Source organism: Vigna umbellata, chromosome 5 (assembly GCF_029865625.1).
Source record: "Vigna umbellata cultivar VRB3 chromosome 5, Vumbellata_1.0, whole genome shotgun sequence".
Classification (NCBI taxonomy): domain Eukaryota; kingdom Viridiplantae; phylum Streptophyta; class Magnoliopsida; order Fabales; family Fabaceae; genus Vigna; species Vigna umbellata.
In genome coordinates, this window is record NC_142169.1 from 21,812,737 (window position 1) to 21,830,304 (window position 17,568).

General features: G+C 35.8%; 3 protein-coding genes across 6 annotated transcripts; 2 read left to right on the forward strand and 1 right to left on the reverse strand.

Moving 5' to 3' along the window:
- The first annotated feature begins 746 nt into the window (after positions 1-746).
- Positions 747-2,408, forward strand: ERD15 (dehydration-induced protein (ERD15)). The gene is made up of 3 exons (XM_047311157.2): positions 747-905; positions 1,604-1,952; positions 2,087-2,408. Exons 2-3 carry the CDS (start codon positions 1,646-1,648, stop codon positions 2,110-2,112), a joined length of 333 nt encoding a protein of 110 aa, XP_047167113.1. The 5' UTR covers positions 747-905; positions 1,604-1,645; the 3' UTR covers positions 2,113-2,408.
- Positions 2,409-2,676: 268 nt separating this feature from the next.
- On the reverse strand, positions 2,677-7,355 carry BPG2 (P-loop containing nucleoside triphosphate hydrolases superfamily protein). 2 transcript variants are annotated; one of them, XM_088116070.1, is made up of 4 exons: positions 7,180-7,355; positions 5,755-7,065; positions 5,314-5,477; positions 2,677-3,369 (listed from the first exon to the last, which is right to left on the reverse strand). In XM_088116070.1, the coding sequence occupies exons 1-4, from the start codon at positions 7,280-7,282 to the stop codon at positions 3,001-3,003; spliced, it is 1,947 nt and encodes a 648-aa protein (XP_087972196.1). In that variant the 5' UTR covers positions 7,283-7,355; the 3' UTR covers positions 2,677-3,000. The 2 variants fall into 2 exon arrangements, with proteins under 2 accessions (XP_087972196.1, XP_047167112.2); XM_047311156.2 differs by having other exon boundaries at positions 5,314-5,481; positions 5,759-7,065; positions 7,180-7,353.
- Positions 7,356-11,177: 3,822 nt separating this feature from the next.
- Positions 11,178-17,247, forward strand: LOC124836092 (N-acetyltransferase). Of its 3 annotated transcripts, none has more exons than XM_088091539.1 (14): positions 11,178-11,341; positions 11,421-11,522; positions 11,602-11,658; positions 11,776-11,837; positions 12,613-12,710; positions 12,876-12,927; positions 13,502-13,594; positions 14,110-14,220; positions 14,417-14,648; positions 14,933-15,378; positions 15,633-15,742; positions 16,078-16,136; positions 16,246-16,433; positions 16,962-17,096. In XM_088091539.1, the coding sequence occupies exons 1-14, from the start codon at positions 11,302-11,304 to the stop codon at positions 16,962-16,964; spliced, it is 1,653 nt and encodes a 550-aa protein (XP_087947665.1). In that variant the 5' UTR covers positions 11,178-11,301; the 3' UTR covers positions 16,965-17,096. The 3 variants fall into 3 exon arrangements, with proteins under 3 accessions (XP_087947665.1, XP_087947666.1, XP_047167117.2); XM_088091540.1 differs by having other exon boundaries at positions 16,246-16,425; positions 16,954-17,082; XM_047311161.2 differs by having other exon boundaries at positions 11,223-11,341; positions 16,954-17,247.
- Positions 17,248-17,568: the final 321 nt, after the last annotated feature.

The window sequence follows — 17,568 nt, forward strand, 5'->3', positions numbered from 1 at the left end:
AAAATGCCTTTGGTCAATTTTAAATTACGTACTAACTTTTAGATCCTTTCACACTAATTTTAAAATAGCAACATTCTTCCATGACATTCATATACTTTTGAAACTTTTCAGATTTCTTGACTTCAAGCAAACCTAACACTCAAATTCAATTATAAAATAACTTATTTAAGATTTTTTTTCATAGCCCATTAAATTATTCTTGTCATATAGGGGTTTAGAAGAGAAATTAGTATTATTGGTATTATTATTATAGTCTTACGTCTAAAAGAAAACTCTCCATAAATTTTGACAATAATAAAATTAAATGGTCATGTAACTATGTATTATAATATTCTCCATGTCCTTTATCAACTTACATCTATCTATTATAAGAATTATATTTAGTCGTTTCCATAACTTTGGAGTTAGTGCTAAGATTTGGGGTGGTGAGGAAAGTTAAATCCAAAAGGGTAATTACAATTGGAATTGTAAGTATTAAAAAAAGGTTATTTACGTAAGAAGGAAGTTAAGAGAAATTAAGACAGCATAATCGTCCAAGTCCTTTGACCTTCGTTGGCTAAAATTTTTAATGGTTAGGACACAATTACTAACGGTAAAACAATTAGGAACCGTAAAAGTAGAAACGAAACAAGAAAATTGAAACGGTGAGAACCGTAATAAATACGCGTTAGGGTCAACAAACACGGGCAGGAATACGCGCACACTTGACATTGACCTCAGCAACGTTGCGTCCGAACCAAGACGCACTCGGGACGGTGCGTTCACCGAACCTATCTCGGTGGGCCCCATTTTCTCCCGAACCCTAGCTTCGGAGTGATCCTTTCGCCCCCTCTATATTGCGCCCTCGCGACTCTCCTCGACGCGTGACTCTTGCTCGCTCGGTCGTCGATTACGAAATTTCTCAGGTAATTCTCATCTCTCTCTCTTTGCGATCTCTTCTTGATTTCAAGGATTTTTTTCAGACGAGGTTTCCTTGTGTTCTTCGTTGCTTTCTCTTTGTGTTTTGGGGAACGCGGAGGGAGAAAAAAATGAAAAATTTCCAGCGATCGGTTTGGTTGTTTGTAAATTGTGAGAAATTGATTAATTGTTCGATGTTTTGCTTGATTGATACTTGGAGACCAATGTTTGATTCTTTCGTGTTTGAAACTTTTAGGTTTTGAAATTTCAGTCAGACAATGGTTTTTTTTCCCTTTTTTTCTTTGCTGATGTTACTTTTTGAATTATTTTATTTTATTACGTAGCGATTAGCGGTTCTTTTCTTCGAAGGAGTCAATACTGAGATGGTTTTGGGTTTTTCACCTGAGATCTGACTTTTTTTTCGTTTTCTTTTGTGTGATCGTTTCATGTTCCATCGGGGAAAACAAGAGTTTCGAATTTGCGATTCCTAAACCAAAATTTTTTCACAAGTTTTCAGATATTTGTGAAGTTGATGGAATCAATCATGATATAACTCCCTATATAGATTTTCGAATTTTTTTTCCTATAGGATTAAACCGTGGAATTTGGTGAAGGTCCATGCTCATAATCGAAAACGTGTTTGTTAATTTGGTGTTTGGTGGGTTGTTTACGAGTCTTGTTCTTTGTTGTTTTGGTTGTGGTGCAGACGCAGAACAAGGATCAGAATCGTTGAAACAAATTGAGGAAGATGGCACTAGTATCTGGAGGAAGATCAACACTGAACCCTAATGCCCCGCTTTACATTCCCGCTGCGTTCCGCCAAGTGGAGGATTTTTCTCCAGAATGGTGGCAGCTGGTGACGACATTCACATGGTACCATGACTTCTGGCTAAGCCAGCAACAGGAGGATGGAGCCTATTATGGTGAGGAGGATGAGTTTGATGGTAATGATGTCGTTGATTTGCTGCCGGATTCGTTTGATCTTGATGCCGGTGAAGATCTTGCTGTTTTGGACGCTCAGCTTGAAGACTTCATTCAATCTTATGAAACCAAAGGTAAATAACAAAGGGTTGAATTCAAAATTCAAGTTTAGTGCTATTATTATCATATTATATGATTTTTCTTGATGATATTATTGCTTGGGATTGGTTCATTCACTAACTTTTCTTTTTATTAATTTCTTCTGAAGAAACTGGACCCAAAGTAAGTGCATGAGCTAGAGATGAAACCTTTGAACGCATCTACAACCAAAGAGGCCATAGTTTGCGGTCATTTAGCTAATATTGTACCATGTTATCCATAGCTTCAAGTTTCTTTAACTCTTGTATAGTCTAAGTTTCAACTTTCAATCTGTCCTCTGAATGTTGTCACAATGTATGGGTGAATAGGGAGAGGAGAAAGATGAAAAAAAAATGTGACTGTTTCATGTACTGATGTTGTAAAAGCTGCTACAAGCAAGTATTCAAATTACAAAAAAAGAAAAAAAAAACAAAAGAAGACTTCTCTGTAAAGATTTGTTCTTGTGACTTTCACACCTGAACTTTAAAATGGGCACATTCTTGTGTTAGAAAACTAAAATAAAGAAAAACAACATAAAATAGACGCATCCAACTCAGTTGCCAGATTCGCCTCATTTGGCACCCTAATTTTCGATATAAAAATAAAGAATTACTTTGAAAATGTTTATTTGGTTTAGAGTTTGATAAAGTTGATTGTACTATTAAAAGCTACTGAGATATGCGTGTAAGCTTCATGAAACATGACAAAGCAAGGGCCAAGAGTAATTAATCAGTCACGAATAAATGAATTATATTCCGACACTTCTCTTTTAGGTGCGAAGACAATCAATACAGAAAATTTGAAAAACTACCTCCTAGCACTAATTGCCAATTTATTATATACATTAAAGACGCAGGTGACCTTCTAAACTGCCGTGACACCTATTGAATGAGGAGTGCATTTATGTGTATCTGTTGATGGGGGGCTATCACACACCAACCAGTAGCTAGAAATGGATGTAGAAGCTTTAGTTGCAAAGATGTTATTGCCTATGCAACACGTCAGTTCAGTTACATCCTTAATGAAAATCAAGCAAAATTCTTTTCATGTCGATAACTCAGCCCCTGCCCCTGCTCCCACGTATTCCGAATCCTCATTGTCAAGTTGTTTCCTTCTTTGAGCTTCACGTCTGGTTTGGTTGCCAATAGCATCAGAGATGGCTTTAGGTAACCAAAATCCTGGCTTCTCAAGGAATGGTGCTCGGTCAAGCACCAAAGGCTCTCTCAAAGTTACTTCAACCCCATCAAAGGACCACAATTTCGTGGTTGCTTCACCTTTGAGGCCCAATGAGAACCAACCTAAACCTGCTATTGCTATGTCAATGCTGTTGACATCCCAACTAGTTCCACACACTTTTACTTCTCTTTCTTGCCATGTTCCTAATTCAGCACCACGGTCATTACCAATGGGAGGCTGGAATAAGAATAGCATCATATTAGTAAAACATTACAAAGAAAGATGAACAGAGGTCAACTTTGTTTTATGCCAAACAACAAATACACACATACATATAAAGCACATCTAAAATCCCAGAATCTACACTACAGAATTACCCTCCGCAAAGTTTTAAATTATAGAAGACTTTCAAAACGACATTCAGAGAAGTTTCTGCTTTTAACTATTTAAATCAGTAGCAACTAATTTATTACATTTATTCTTAGGCGTAATAGGTTAGTACCCTAGGGTCCACAAAGGTTTTCAGAATAATAAAAACATTATGGCATCAGTAGGAAATATGAAATTTAATTTACTGATCTGTACCAAAAAGCTCCTAAACTTCTAAACTTCCCTACTACTGATATGGAACTTCTATAGAATTATAACACATAAGGATCAACAAGACCTAAGATCATAAAAACACAATATGGGACATGATAAATTTATAAAAAAAGTAAACCTAAATCAATTTTTTTTATAGAGATTATGACATCTAACGAAAGATCCAATGCAAACTGTGCGGTGGCCACAACAAAGATAAATAAATGCTTATACCATAGACCCAAGGTTATCAATGGCAGAACCATCGCCCAAGGCCAAAATTCTGCCATAAACACACCAATGCCCACGGCATGGATATCCCTTCACAAATTGCCTATGGCGACGGTGGTTGAAAAACACCTCGTTATGGCAACCCTATAACAGTTACTTAACATCATTGGGCAGGTCTTACTTGCCGATACTTCTAAAATATAACTTAGAATTTAGAACAGTTTCAAAATACTGAATGAACTTCAACGGTATACTAATATTCTTGTCTTCAAAACATTTACAGTACAACATTCCTCAACCAGGAAGCATTCACATTTAGGACAGCATTTTTTGCTGAGTAAACTCCAAATGCGACCAGGGTTCTATTTTTCAACCAGTGAGACCAAGTCTTTCATACAGAAAAATCAATCAGAAAGTAACAGGTGACCATTATCGCGGAACACTAAATATTTCCAGAAACAAATAGTAGTAGCGCTCCACACTTTGAAGTTCAATACTGCTCAAGTACTTAAATGGATCCCAACCCTTAGTCAATGGTTTTGAATTCTGAAAAAACAAATTTCTCATAGTTTCTAACTCGAGAAGCAAATAATTTATAAACAAAATCAGCATATTTAGCCTCATTTCAGTCAGCCATTAAATCAATCATCGCTCAAGCAAATCTACCAGAGCAAACCCGCTTATCCAGACAACATTAACCTCGTTTAGATTCAAATATCTATTTACAATGTTAGCCAAGGTGTGATATTATTTTTATTTTCTGTAAATTGGACTTGACAGAGGTTGATTGTTTAGGTATAGTTTAAGCTTATTTAATTCATATATGGTCTTCTTATTTTATATACAGTAAGTAGTTGGTTTTCTATAGGAATATTGTAGTTTGATTAGCAAAACAAAGTCAATTCTAACATTTCTTGTGCCCACATTGTACAGGAAAAACTGCTAATGATGTTCAAAATTCTCAATAGGTGCAAAAGCACATTCCCCCAATCTTCGTTCCTCAAACCCTGCCCCCCAAAGGAAAAATGAGAAGTTGTGTTTCTTGTTAGATTAAAGGTATATACACTAGCTAAGTAAAACCTACAGATATGATGCAAAAAGCTTCTTTGCTAGAGAAGGTTAACTGGGGACAAGAAGACCGTTAAAAGAGAAGGGAGCTGGGGGCAAGATTAACATACACCCTTCTTCACAAGTATATATATTGAATCTTCTCTTTGGTTTCTTGAAATTTTAAGATGGTATTAGCATGAACAAATTAATAAAATGAAATAAAGATGGCCAAGCTAAGACAGAATACAGATTTCAACCTCTTCCGTAAAATAATTTTGAAACATGTCTAGGTAGGAAGCAGGACAGGAGAAGGTTTACCTGTAACCTGATACCAACATGTTTTCTCCAAACCTCATCAGCATTTTCAATTTTCCCCATGTGAAGAGAAACGTTTGGTGATGCCCAAACTGTGACATATATTGTTTCAACAGAGGCTCCAACAAGGTCAAGTCTTGTCAAGGCACCAATGAGTATTGCTTGTCCTACCTGTAAATTAAAAGCAGCATGTGAGAACTTTACTCCTTTTCCAAAATATACACAAAACCCTTGCACTCTTGACTCGGTATGCTATTTATAATTCAGAATCTTCTGGCAAAAAAATGGCCGTAACTGTTATGTTGAAGACATAATACTAAAGTAATCTGTTAGCTCCGAAATCTTATGAATATGCACAAAGCGAATTTGAAATCTGGGCAAGAAAACAAAAGCACCCCTGACAATTTAGAACCAGGATAGAGAACAGCAATAGTGATAAATAACTTGCCTTAATTCTATATGACCTAGGCCGGAGTTCCTTCCGGATCTCAACCATCTTTTGCTCATCCCGATTCAATCTCATTGACATTAAATATGGGTGCAAGAGCCCTGGAGTGTCAAACATCTTAGTCTTAGCTGGCAAAACTCCTGCAATTCTCAAGATCCCTAGTGTTGTCCCAGGAATTGGAGCTTCTGTCAGCTTGGTAACTTTAGCTCCTTGTTTCTTTGCAAAAGCATTGATCAGAGTAGACTTCCCTGCATTTTGAGCCCCAATCACCCACACATTCCCACGAGGACCAGCCAAATCCTTCACGAAGGACAACAAATTCCTTACACCTAAATCCTTCCTTGAACTGACCAAATAAACCCCATTTAGTTTAGGTGCTCCTCCAGATCTTGAACGGTTTCGAACCCATCTATCTAATCTCGTAGGAGAAACCTGGGAGGGAAGTAGATCAACCTTTGTTGCCACAAGAACAAGCTTCGGCAACTTCTTGGCCCGCTTGGAGTTGTCCTGTATTCTTTCCAATGCTTGAAACAAGGATTTCACAGCAATCCTAGGGAATGAACCATCAAAATCAACACAATCCACAACCATTACAACAACAGTAGCACTGCCACTTCCAGAAGGGTTCATCAGCCGCGTCGAAATCAACCTATTGAAATCAAAATCCGGTATCAAATTCTCCGCCGTCTGGTTCTTCACCTGGCCATAGTTTCTCAAGGAATGACACCGAGCACACACAGTGACCTCTTCTTTCTCCCTGTTAGCCTCCTTAGACATCCTCTTCTTCTCAGCTTTGGATACCTTCTTCCTCTTTACCTTTTCCAAGTACTCCTCAGTAATGTTACCATACCCAACCCCAGCAGGTTCAAACCCATCCAATTCCAACTTGTCATCATCTTCACCCAGTAAATTAGCTTCCCAGTCATCAGAATCCCAGTCAATCTCATCTGTTAATCTCTTACTCTCTTCTCCAAGCTTAATTTCACTTTCATTCAAAAAACCCACTTCACCGTCATCTTCTTCTGTATAATCACCAACACCATCATCATCAAACACATCATCATCCTCTTCTGAAAACTCTTCCACTTTCACCTTCTTTGGTTGGTAATACCCTAGAAGGTCAGGGTCCTTATCTTGCATGAAGACTCCACAACCAGGACAAATGGGTCCTCTAGCTTCATCTTCATCTCTTCCCTCACTCAGCAATGGGTTTCTACTATCCCTCCTAGTGGCTTTGGCGTGAGTGAAGTCACCCTTCACCGCAAAAGCAATCAAGGACGACACTTTCTCAAAGTGCTTGCTATTATCTACATTCGACACACATAAAACGCAATTGGGGCAGTGGAAAAAAAGAGAGTCAAAAGGATTGTAGACTAATAAAGCGAAAAGGATTGAACTGACTAATTAATCGAGGGACTTACCTGAGAAATGACGAAAACTTGGAAGTGCACGCTCTTGTGTACTGTTGTTGAAGATGACAAGCTTGGTAGAAGGAACAACACTTGTAGACAACAACATAGCCATGGCTATGAGGAATGCGAGAGACAAGTTTGTCCCAAGCGCTAATGCTGAGAAGAGTGAAGAGGGTAAGGCAAGAGTGTTGAGTACGTTAAAATTTAATAAAACTGATTTTTATGATTTAAAGAAATTATTACCTTTTAAATGACTTATATTATTGCCAGATTTTTTTTAAAGAAATTAGGTAATATTTTTTTTCAATATTATGCAAATGGATATATTTTTTTAAAAAAAATCCATTTTGGACAAACGTGCTTTAGGGCATGATTCTAAAATGAAAAATTCCTGCATCTAAGCATGATCTTGGACTGACAGTGAAAAAATCTACTTTGAAGTAGTACATCAAAGCATGTTTTCTATTTCTTTTATTTTTTAAAGGAAATAATACATTGAAATTTGATTTCTATGAGTTTGAATTTGAATTCTTTTAATTTTAGTTTTTTGTAAATTTTTTAATATTAATTTTCGAATTTGGATTTTTAATTGGGTTTTAATTTATTTAAAAATACTTATTACCAAAAAAATAGAAATTTGCTTAGTCTTTATAATTTAAAATAAATTTTTGTATTTAGTTTAACTTAAATATTATTTCCAATTGTGCTGTTTATTAATTAAAATAATGATGTTTGTTGAATTCTTTTTTGTAAAATATAAAATAATAAGACTGTGATTAAAGATAAAAGATAAGAAAGCAAAATTTAAATAAAGTGGAAATTGATTTAAAAATAACAAAAGATTAAAATTAAAGAAATATTTATTTATAAAAGTTCATCTCACAAAATCCTCTTATATTTTGTTGTGTAGGTTTTATTGCTGTGTGTGAAACCCTTAATAATTAGTATAAATTAATTCTGACACCTCTCCATTAATGCACGCCACATCACTTTTCAGCCATTAAAACCCACTTCCAAATCTAATAAACCCCTCTGCTTTGCACTGAAACCAAGCCACAATCATTCTCTACAACATTAAAAACGCACCAAACCACACATGCACGCACGCCACGTGTCGCGGGAGAAGTTTCTGAAATCAGAGTTTGGTATGCAGGTGTCAACTTGGGACACGTTCGTTCAAACGAGCGTGAGATTTACAAAACCAGATTTTTGAAAACTCTTTCTCTCACATGCACCACTCATCTTTTTTCTCTGAACTCAAACCCTTCATCTTCTCCAACTTCTCTCTGAAACCAGTCACCTTCTCTCTACTGTAACTCATCACCTTCTTCTCCGATCACGTTTCAGAACCGTAGGAACGTTCCTGGCACCGTGAGCTTCAATCCGAACCGAGCAAATCCAAGTTCTGTAACCGGTAAGTCGCTCGACTCTGGACGCTCGTTTCTTGTTACATGCAAACTTAGATTCAGTTGCATGCAAGGGTATAAACTGAGTTCTCTGAGTTTCTTTTGATTAGACTTAGTTGAAGAGCGTAAGAAAGATCGTGGAGGGTAGAAAACCATATTTAGGCAAGACCAAGTTATACTATTCGACGTACACTGCTATCCAGGTAAGGGAAGCTTATTAAATTTAATTCGTATGTTTGTCTTGTACTGTATGAACATTATGTGTGTCGCATGAAGTATGAACTGTGTTATCTGATTGTTGGTATATGATCATAAGTATGAAGTGTATATTGGTTGAGTATGCATGGTCGAACGTTGTTGTACTGCATGAACATGGTATAGGTTGGTTGAAATGTATGATATGAGTGATACGTGTGAATATGAAATATACCTGCTTAGGAGTAGTGAACGTAAGTGAAACTTGAATATCAAATTCCCTATGATAACGTGTGTCCGACATTAAACGGTTCTCGACCGTTTGGTGTTCCAGTAAACTTCTTTGAAATGGAATACTTTCCTTTGGGAAGGATTCTGGTCGAGCATGAGTTATGTAGGTCTTTTACTTAGAGCTCAAAATGAGCAGTGTCGATCTTACACATAGTAATCGTATTGGGTAGTGCTCGGTCTTACACCAAGCGCTCTTACTCTTTTCTTGAAAAATCCTTGAAATACAGATCCTTCATCTGTGTCGACCGTCAATGTCGAGCATCCTCGTAATACAGATCATTCATCTGTGTCGACCGTCAATGTCGAGCATCCTCGTAATACAGATCATTCATCTGTGTCGACCGTCAATGTCGAGCATCCTCGTAATACAGATCCTTCATCTGTGTCGACCGACAGTGTCGAGCCCCTTGATTATACCGATCATCCATCTGTATCGACGACAGTGTCGAGCACCCTTCGTAATACAGATCATTCATCTGTGTCGACCGACAGTGTCGAGCACCCTCCTTAATACAGATCATTCATCTGTGTCGACCGATAGTGTCGAGCACCCGTTCTCGGTCGTCCTCGTTATAAAGAGGGCTGAAAGTTCAATATTTACGTACTCGGACTGAAAGACAAAAATGAGAATAAAAGTGAAAGGTTTTGAATGACGAACATAATATGAGATGATTAAATGGTTATGATTGTTGTACGAGCGTTCCAGGGAGGAACGACTCACACACGTTGAATGTGGAATTTGGTAAAGTATGACTGTGGGCATGCTAATGCTGGCTTGGTCCATCCTGATATTCCGTGACACTCGTCTTCACGTAGAGGAGAGTGGTTCATGTGTGGGAATGGCAGGAGGTCCTTAGTCCATAAGTTAACATGGGCGACGTAAGAAACGGACTAACCTCGAGTGGCAGCTGTCGAGTGTAATACAGTTACTACACCACTCGGGTGCAAGGACGCCTGTAGCTACACAGATTCATACAGTTCGGACGGTCAGTCTAGTATCAGGAATTGATTTGAGTTAAGGATTGATTTAATTATATGTTGTGAAATATTTGATATGTTGATATACTATGAAATGAATGATTTTACTTGAATTAAATTCAATAAGCTTACCCTGTGTTCTCTTCCTTGCGTTGTCGATCGTCTCTGTACATCCGTCCTGTTTATGCAATGATCATCCGTGTGGATGTGAGCAGATGGCGAGGCGTTGCTCGAGGAAACACTGGAAGAGGAAAATTTGGAGGAAGCAACCCTTGTAGATGTTGAAGTAAAGGCCGAACAGTAGACGTTCGGTTAGCTGTTTGGATTAGATGTTTCATTGTACTGATTTTTGGATCGACCTGTATATTATTTGGTCGATCGGTTTATATCTGTGCTTTGTAACCATTCGGTTGGGTACGTTTATGTCGGGCGTGTTTTTCTTATCTAACTTCTTGTAAGGCCGATCAGCCTAAACCCTTGCTTTCGTTAATTTAAGACTGATTTGTTTATCATTAATGTAATTAATTCTACCATATGGTGTTACTGTATTTTGGGATGTTACACTGTGACTGAAGTCGTGTATAAATGTGTGGCAAGATTATCATCATTATTTTTATCATCATAATGTTTATCTTTATTATCTTTAGTTTTATATTAGGATGAAGGTGTCGTGGGTTATAATTATTTATGGACTACATTAGGTGCTACAGTGATATATTGAGAATAATATTTTGTAAAAGAGACAAACATATTTAGTGTAAGAGTAAAATAATTTAATCGAAGTGAAAATATTTATTCCTTTTTGTTAATATAATTTAAAATTAATCATTGGTGAAAAATTATTAATACGCATACACAAATACTCATAGTAGTTTCTAAAAAAGAAAATAATTTTAAAATCCCACTAAATTAGCTTAGTAATTATTTGTTTTGTTTGCTAAAAGTTAACATTTAAACCTCCAAGTCGATCCTGCAAAAGAAAAGAAGACATATAAAAGGAAGGAGTACAAATAAAAACGCAAATGTCCAAAAATAAATATTTCCTATTTTTATCTTAAATATTTGCTCAGTTAAGTTTTGAATTTAGTATTTAAAAAGGAGAGTGAACATTTTCTTTTTAGTTTCTTGTTGACAAAAATACCCCTACAATTTGACTACGTTTTCGGCGCGCAGAGTCCCTCCATCTTCGACTATAAAATGGGCTCACCTCTCTGTGTATTTCTTCGAATCCAAACCAAAAACTCAAAAACAGGAAGAGAGCATGGCGCCAAAACGAAAACCTTCTTCTCCAATCTCCATCGGTGATTCTTCAAACCCTAGAATTCACAACATGATCCAATGCTCATTGCTAACTTCGATTCTCACCTTTCCATTGTGCAGGTAACTGCGAGGTTACTGTCGAGGCCACTCGTTTCACCTGTAACTCCGACTCAAACGCCGTCGTAATCTCGCTTCCGCGAAGCGGAAAGGTCAAAGTGTCAGGTATTGCTAAAAAAATATGAAACGCAGGCCGTTTGAGTTTGTTCGATTTATTAACGGTTTTCACTTATGATCCTTTAAGCTGCCGTTGTTAAAAACCATGAGAACGCTTCTGAGGATTTTAGATCCGGTGATAAAGGTATAATGGTACATTTACGCGTGATTTTTTTTACATTAATCTTCCTTAATTAATAGTAACTCGTAAATAATCGGTATCATGTTTACAATGTTTGCTATTTGGGTTATGATTTTATAGAGCATGAGTTCGTGCTGGTTAATCCTAAAGATGCCGATTCTGTTAGTAAATCCTACCTTCAGGTAACAATCTCGTCTCCATGCCTATTTAGGGTCTAATTGGATGAATTGCTAATCGTAAGTGTTTATTATTCAACCATTTGTGTCAGTTCTTTCTACAATTGGAGAGTGCTGTGCATGACTCATTGGGACTTGGGTCCACTCTTTGTTGTAGTGATATTGTACGTGACAAGATTGATTTTATATCACTTTGTAGACAGATCATGTAAGTAAGTAATCAAGAGATGAATACTACAAAAGATTCAATCTTGAATTTATCGATGACACGAAATAGAAACAAGTTTACACAAAGGAACTTCATCCTTTTACACTGGATAGCCCAGTCACAATGAAGCTAATTTTCGAAGATGAAAAAGCCTAAAACAAATAAAAAGAATATTTATAGACTTTGTATAACACAGAAGGCTAATTGCTATTTTTAAACTCTTTCCTATAATAGCTCGCCAAATCTTTTCCTTAACTGGAACAGTGTTTTGTATAACATCATTCTTATTTTCATAATCGTTTCCAAATAATTATGTAGTATGTCATAAGAGAAGTCTAACAGTGCGTTTGGATACCTTCAGAATCCGGCTGACTCCCACAAAACTACTAAAAAACATGAATTTTCTCCCAAAACTGACATGGCAAACGCGCTATAAATAACCTGTAAATTATTTCGAATGAAATATCACGACTCATTCACTTTTCAAAATACTTTGAAAATTTATAAATTTTGGGTAATAAATTAACCTCCTTATTTTCCCTATCTGAAATGTGCCTGTAAATGGGTTTGCAGGAAGTATTAGAAATGTACAGGACAGAGCTACCTGGAATGAATTATGCCGCAAATACTGGAAAACAATCCAAGTTTCTTGAGAGATGTGTGACTAATGGGTATTAACCTCTTATTTTGCTTCTTTTGCTTGCATGTTCATAATGCTTCCTTGGTTGTCTTGCTTCTAGTTCATTGACTGTAATGATTTAATCAGAATATATATTCACAGTTTTTCTTTTATTTATTATTGTGAACTTGTTTTAACAGTAGGTTTTGTCTAGCAGGAAATATCGAACCCTACTGGTAAAATCCACTCGTGTTGGAAATTCAGGAAAGGTATATATATTTGCTAGATAACTAAGTAACAGATTGGAGCACGTTTTCTGTCAGTGTTATATTTCTAAGCGGACATGCCAGACGATAAACATATCCTATAAATTAAAATTTTGAATATTTGCTTTAGTATGTTTACCGTTTACAAACTATAGTAAACACGTATCAATTTCTTAAAGAGAAAGTGTGATGTAAAAAACTTAGCCCTGAGATGCTGTACTTTTGGAGCACAAGATATAGCACATCATGTCTATATTTCTTAAAGAGGAAACCTGACAGTTTTAGCTCTGAGATTCAGTGGAGTCTGTTGGACTGGTAATCAAATCACAGAATATATTTAATCATGGAATGTTCTACAAACAAGTGGACACTGTCTCAATGATTGCCCTGATCGATCTTTGCCAATAATTCTCCCTTTTCATCTTTAGAAACCACCACACATAGAAGTAAAATGGTTAAAACTTTTCTTACCATCTTCTAATGTGAGCTATATAACGAAGCTTAGCAGTGGAAATTAGAGAAGTATTGTAGTTATGCATTATTACATCCTAAATTATGATTAACTGATGTTTGACAGGTTATAGCCGCAATCACATACCAAGTCATCCCTGCAGATACAGAATTTGCAGAGGTCCCACTTGCAGCTGTCAATGCAATCCATCAACGAAAGGTCTTTCCTACATTTTACATTTTTCTTCTTTATTCCCCTTATGAAAATGTCTCATTTGGAGTCAACTTTAAGAAATAAACTTGCAATGATTAATCACAAAAAACATTTATATGGTATTGATTACAAGACTAAATAAAGCTTCTGGTTTAGCTCCAATTGTAATATGCTTGATTTTCTCCTTTTTATCTTACAATAATCTTCAGTAGACAATGAAATTAAATAGTGAAAATTTACACGGTCATTTAGTTTATAGGTATTAGCTGTTTTGGAAGTTACCCGAATTTTAATGTTAACATAAGGTAATTCTTCTTTGGGTGTCAAATGATATACTGTGTTTGGATGTTGTTTCTTCTCATTTATGTGTATAATTGTCTTGATCTTGGTAACTTATAATGCATGATAAGCCTTCTCCTAATTCTCTTTCTCATGTCATCTGTTGTCTGTGTTTACATGTGTGCTCGTTGTAAAATGGTTCAATTAAGGTTTCTATCTTATTCATTGGTTATATCCTGCAGGGTTTTGGTCATTTATTGGTTCTGGAGCTACGGAAAAGACTTCAAAGTGTTGGAATTCGTTCTATTTTATGCTGGGGAGACAAAGAATCAGAAGGGTTTTGGCTTAAACAGGTAATTTATAAATAAGACTTCCCTGGAAGCTTGAGCAGATCATACTGTCATTTTTGGTTTATTCTATAAAAGGTTGATATTTCATTTCTGAGCCTAGAATACTTTATTGATATGCGATCATCCTAGTGGTCCTGTAAAAGATGCTCCCTTAGTTCTCTGATGTTATGATGTTTCATATTTTGTATTGCAACTACAGGGTTTTGTAGAAATAGCACAGGTGGATACGAAAGGAAGGGCCCGCAGGTTACCTGTAAAAGCTGATATTCAGAAATCATTATGCTTTCTTGGTGGTTCAACTCTCATGGTTTGCCACGTAATGAAAGAATGCTTAGCCGATGAGGATAACACTACGAAGTGTCTCCCTTCACAGTTTCATCAGAATTCCTTTACACCTGCCATTGCTGAAGATGAGCAGCTGAAGATTTCAGGTAAGTTACACGCAGATTTGAAGTTTCTTGATAAATGTTTCCGTAGAACAACAACAGGTAAAAGTCAACATAAATCTTTGGTGAAAGATGAATCTTCCGCAGAATATGACAAACTGAGTGGTAGTGCATATATTAGTATCCCATATTTCTACATGTGAATATATAATTTATAATTTAAATGATTTCCTTTGTGTATGAAAAAAGGTAGTAAACATAATATCTTATATAGGGGCTATTTAATGTTTTTATGTATTTTTTGTTGTAACCTCTTACTCTATGAACAGGATCTGACAGTCGTAACCCTAAGAAATTCTGTAGTAGTATTGCTCCATTTGCCCAAGTAAACGATGATAGACAGGCCACTGGTTCGGAAAGTTCACAGCATGGAGTTGGTGCTAATGTGAATTATTGTTCTCAATCTACAAAAGGTGCAAAGAGGACCTGGGAAGCCTCTTTATCCTCATTGAAGTCAAAAAGAGTGAAGGGGAGCCAGCTGGTTGACAATCAATCAGGTTCTAGCTGCGGTTTTATCTTAGAGACTGATGAGGTCAATCCCTGTTTTGTAGAGGCCCTCTACGATCCTTCGATTACAGATGGTTCTGAAAAATGTGTCGATAATTATTTACATTTAGAAGCTCCTATCAACATGGAACCTCCGTCTACTAAACAATGCTTTAGAATTATGTTGATGAATATCGCTGATGATGCTAAGAAAACACAGCTTACAAAGGTATGTTTAATTACCCAAGCACTTTATAGATGTTTTGATAAATTGAAGAGTAACATTTTTTTAACTGCCCTTGAGAGGCCTGGGCTCTTCTTTTCGACTGTATTGCCATTCTCTTCTCCACGATCGAAAAAGGGTCTAATTTTAAGCTTTCTAATTTTTTCTTGTAACAGGATAGAACCTGGAAATTAACTAACACGATGAGTTCTGCATGTTATTTTTAAGTTAACACTGTTAAACATTTCTTCTATGCATAGGTGATTGAAGACCTTGGTGGAACTGTATCGACTTGTGGAAGTATGACCACACACATTGTCACAGGAAAAGTGAGAAAAACTCTGAATTTCTGTACCGCCCTTTGTTCAGGGTAGGTTCAAAATAATATTTTCAAATGCTAACTTGCTTAGTGTCATACTGAAATTTTACGTTGAGATATAGTTTTAATATGAACCTAGTTGAAATCTTGGCATCTTGATTTGTGAATAAATTTCTGGAATTGTGTTCGAAACAGCTTCTAATCAAATTGAGCTATTGAAAAAATGGTATAGCCCGAAAGAGAATTATATTTAAATATGTAAAAGATGTTTTTATAATGTGGTTATGAATTTGTTCATATTATTCATCAACATGTCTACTGCATTTTTTTTCTATGTATTACTCGTGATGATTATTTATGACAAGGAATTATTGTTGACTACACAGTGCTTGGGTGATCTCATCAAGTTGGTTAAAAGAAAGTTTTCGTGAAGGCAGATTTGTTGGTAAACTGGATCAAATTTTTTTGTTTATATCCAATTATTATTATTATTATTATTATTATTATTATTATTCAGATAGCATACTCACTAATTTTTAAAATTGAATCTGCAGATGAATTGCCTCACATACTGAACGATACGGATTATTCGCTGAAGTACAAATGTGATTTAAAAAGTGCAGTTTTACGGGCAAAAGCTAGCTCTCATACATTGTTCAAGGGATATAATATATGTATTGCAGCTCATGTTCAAACTCCCGCGAAAATATTGTCTGCAATTGTCATGTCCGCAGGTGGTAATGTAAGTCCGATTATTTTCTAATGAAACCTAAATTTAGGCAGACCTTAAACAATGCTGCATGTGTTATTTCTTATCATTTCGACATGTTTAAAGCGTGAAAAATCTAAAACAATAAATTATGGTCACATGGTATCCAAGCTTTTAAAAATGTCTAACTTTCGTACATGATAGTGTACGTTACATTTCAGGCTTCTAATTTGGAGGCAACTGTAGAGAATATTTTCCACGTTCGGTATTTTCAAAAAGCTTCTTGATAAAATTAATTCAGTAAATTTAGTTTCAGAAATTAGCTTCCAAGTTTCTTAATCGAGGTCATGGCACACAGTTTACTTATGTTTTCTTGCAGTTCTTTCCACCCGTAATGTTTCCCTTTGGAATATTAGTCGAGCATTTTTCGAAAATGTAGGATTTTGATAATAATAGTATAAAATTCTGACAAATTCTGAATGTATAGAGAAGAAGAAGGGTCTTGCATGTGTGGGCATTTATAAAATGTTGATTTAATTTAATTTTGTATTAGGTGATTAGTAGAGTGGAGAAAGTAAAAGAAACATCAACAACAATCTTTGTGACGGGCGAAGAAGACACGGAAGAAGCAATGGTGGCCGCAAAGAAAGGGATCCGAACTTTCAGTTGCGATTGGTTTATGAACTGTGTCATGAGACAAGAACTTGACTTGGAAGCCCCCCAGTTTGCTGAGACCTTATAAGTATTTCACATGCTTTTTTCTCTTTTATCTTTTATCTTGTACATAACAATCTCTCAATTTTATACTCTTTCCCTTTCAGTCATAAATATCATCAGGTTTAACACATACCGTAGATAACTCGTTGTTGAGGTAGGGTTAGGATTGCAAACGAATTAGACTACTTTTATACCTTTTTGTTTAAATCTACTTTTTTATTATGTTTTATCTAGGTCAGCTCGTATTTCAGTTTTGTTAAAATTAATCTATTTCAGTTCACTTTTAATAGATATCTAATTGATGATAGATATTATGTGTAAATGTTAATAATACCAATTACTTATCCATCTAAAATATTAATAAATTGTGTTATTCTAATCAATGCATTAATGTGAATCATTGAATTATATGTTAACAGTGGACTGAAATTGTCTAACTTTATAAAATCGA

Bases quoted from the DNA above. Each gene is read 5' to 3' on its own strand.
- BPG2 (XM_088116070.1), bottom strand. From the start codon at position 7,282: ATGGCTATGTTGTTGTCTACAAGTGTTGTTCCTTCTACCAAGCTTGTC. The intron at 5,478-5,754 runs GTTATTTATCAC...ATTTACAGGTAG, and splicing joins GTCATATAGAATTAAGGCAA to GACAAGCAATACTCATTGGT. The intron at 3,370-5,313 runs GTAAACCTTCTC...TTCTTATTCCAG, and splicing joins ATGTTGGTATCAGGTTACAG to CCTCCCATTGGTAATGACCG.
- ERD15 (XM_047311157.2), top strand. From the start codon at position 1,646: ATGGCACTAGTATCTGGAGGAAGATCAACACTGAACCCTAATGCCCCG. The intron at 1,953-2,086 runs GTAAATAACAAA...TTTCTTCTGAAG, and splicing joins TCAATCTTATGAAACCAAAG to AAACTGGACCCAAAGTAAGT.
- LOC124836092 (XM_047311161.2), top strand. From the start codon at position 11,302: ATGGCGCCAAAACGAAAACCTTCTTCTCCAATCTCCATCG. The intron at 14,649-14,932 runs GTAAGTTACACG...CTCTATGAACAG, and splicing joins TGAGCAGCTGAAGATTTCAG to GATCTGACAGTCGTAACCCT. The intron at 15,379-15,632 runs GTATGTTTAATT...TTCTATGCATAG, and splicing joins AGAAAACACAGCTTACAAAG to GTGATTGAAGACCTTGGTGG.